At 44.0% G+C, this 798-nt stretch overlaps 1 protein-coding gene across 1 annotated transcript; it reads left to right on the top strand.

The window, feature by feature from the left end:
* Positions 1-560: 560 nt before the first annotated feature.
* Positions 561-713, top strand: SARC_17699 (hypothetical protein; the record flags this gene model as incomplete). The annotated part of the gene is made up of 1 exon (XM_014288210.1): positions 561-713. A coding segment is annotated over one exon (153 nt), but the record flags the coding sequence as incomplete, so codon positions are not given.
* Positions 714-798: the final 85 nt, after the last annotated feature.

Below are 798 nucleotides of genomic sequence, written 5' to 3'. Positions count from 1 at the left end.
TAATATATTATTATATATATACACTATAGACATACATACATACATACACACACACACACACACACACACACATATATATATATACGTATGTGACGCATGCCCGAAAGCACATTACAAAAGGGCGTACAGGCGTGTGATCAATAAATTATATATTGAAATCACCGAGGTTTAAAGGTTTAGGGTGTAGGGTTTATGATTTTAAGGTCTAGGGTTTGAGCTGTATCCCAATATTATGCGCCGGCATGGTTTTGTGTGTGCATGCACACGAACACACGGGTACACTCTGGTACGAAAGAGCAGTATTTGTCTACACGCTCACGCATACACATATACATGCGATACACATGTACATACACGTACACATACACATACACCTACACCTACACATACACACACACATTCACATTCACATACACATTCACATACACATACACATACACATACACATACGCATACACATACACACAAAAGTATACTTGTTCAATGGCAACAATCCGTATGTATGTATATCCACTCATTTCAACTCAATATATCCCCCACCTCATCGCCTCTCATCCCAGGCCGTGATCCTCTACGGCACCAATACACGGACGACGAGTATGCCTCTAGTGAAAGCGATTCCTACGGCGAGCCTACTATGGGCACAGAAGGACTTCCACTACCCCATGCACTTGATAAGGATGTCAAGGGAGCCATTCTTGAAGGGGACCTAGAGCGCCTAAAGGTGTTGGTGATGCGAGGGGCGGACTTGCGACAAGGAGACGAGGTGTGCGGGATGTTGGGGTGGTGTACTGGTGT

This window comes from Sphaeroforma arctica, assembly GCF_001186125.1.
Source record: "Sphaeroforma arctica JP610 unplaced genomic scaffold supercont1.11735, whole genome shotgun sequence".
NCBI classification, from domain to species: Eukaryota; class Ichthyosporea; order Ichthyophonida; genus Sphaeroforma; species Sphaeroforma arctica.
This window is presented reverse-complemented; position numbering and strand designations above follow the sequence as displayed.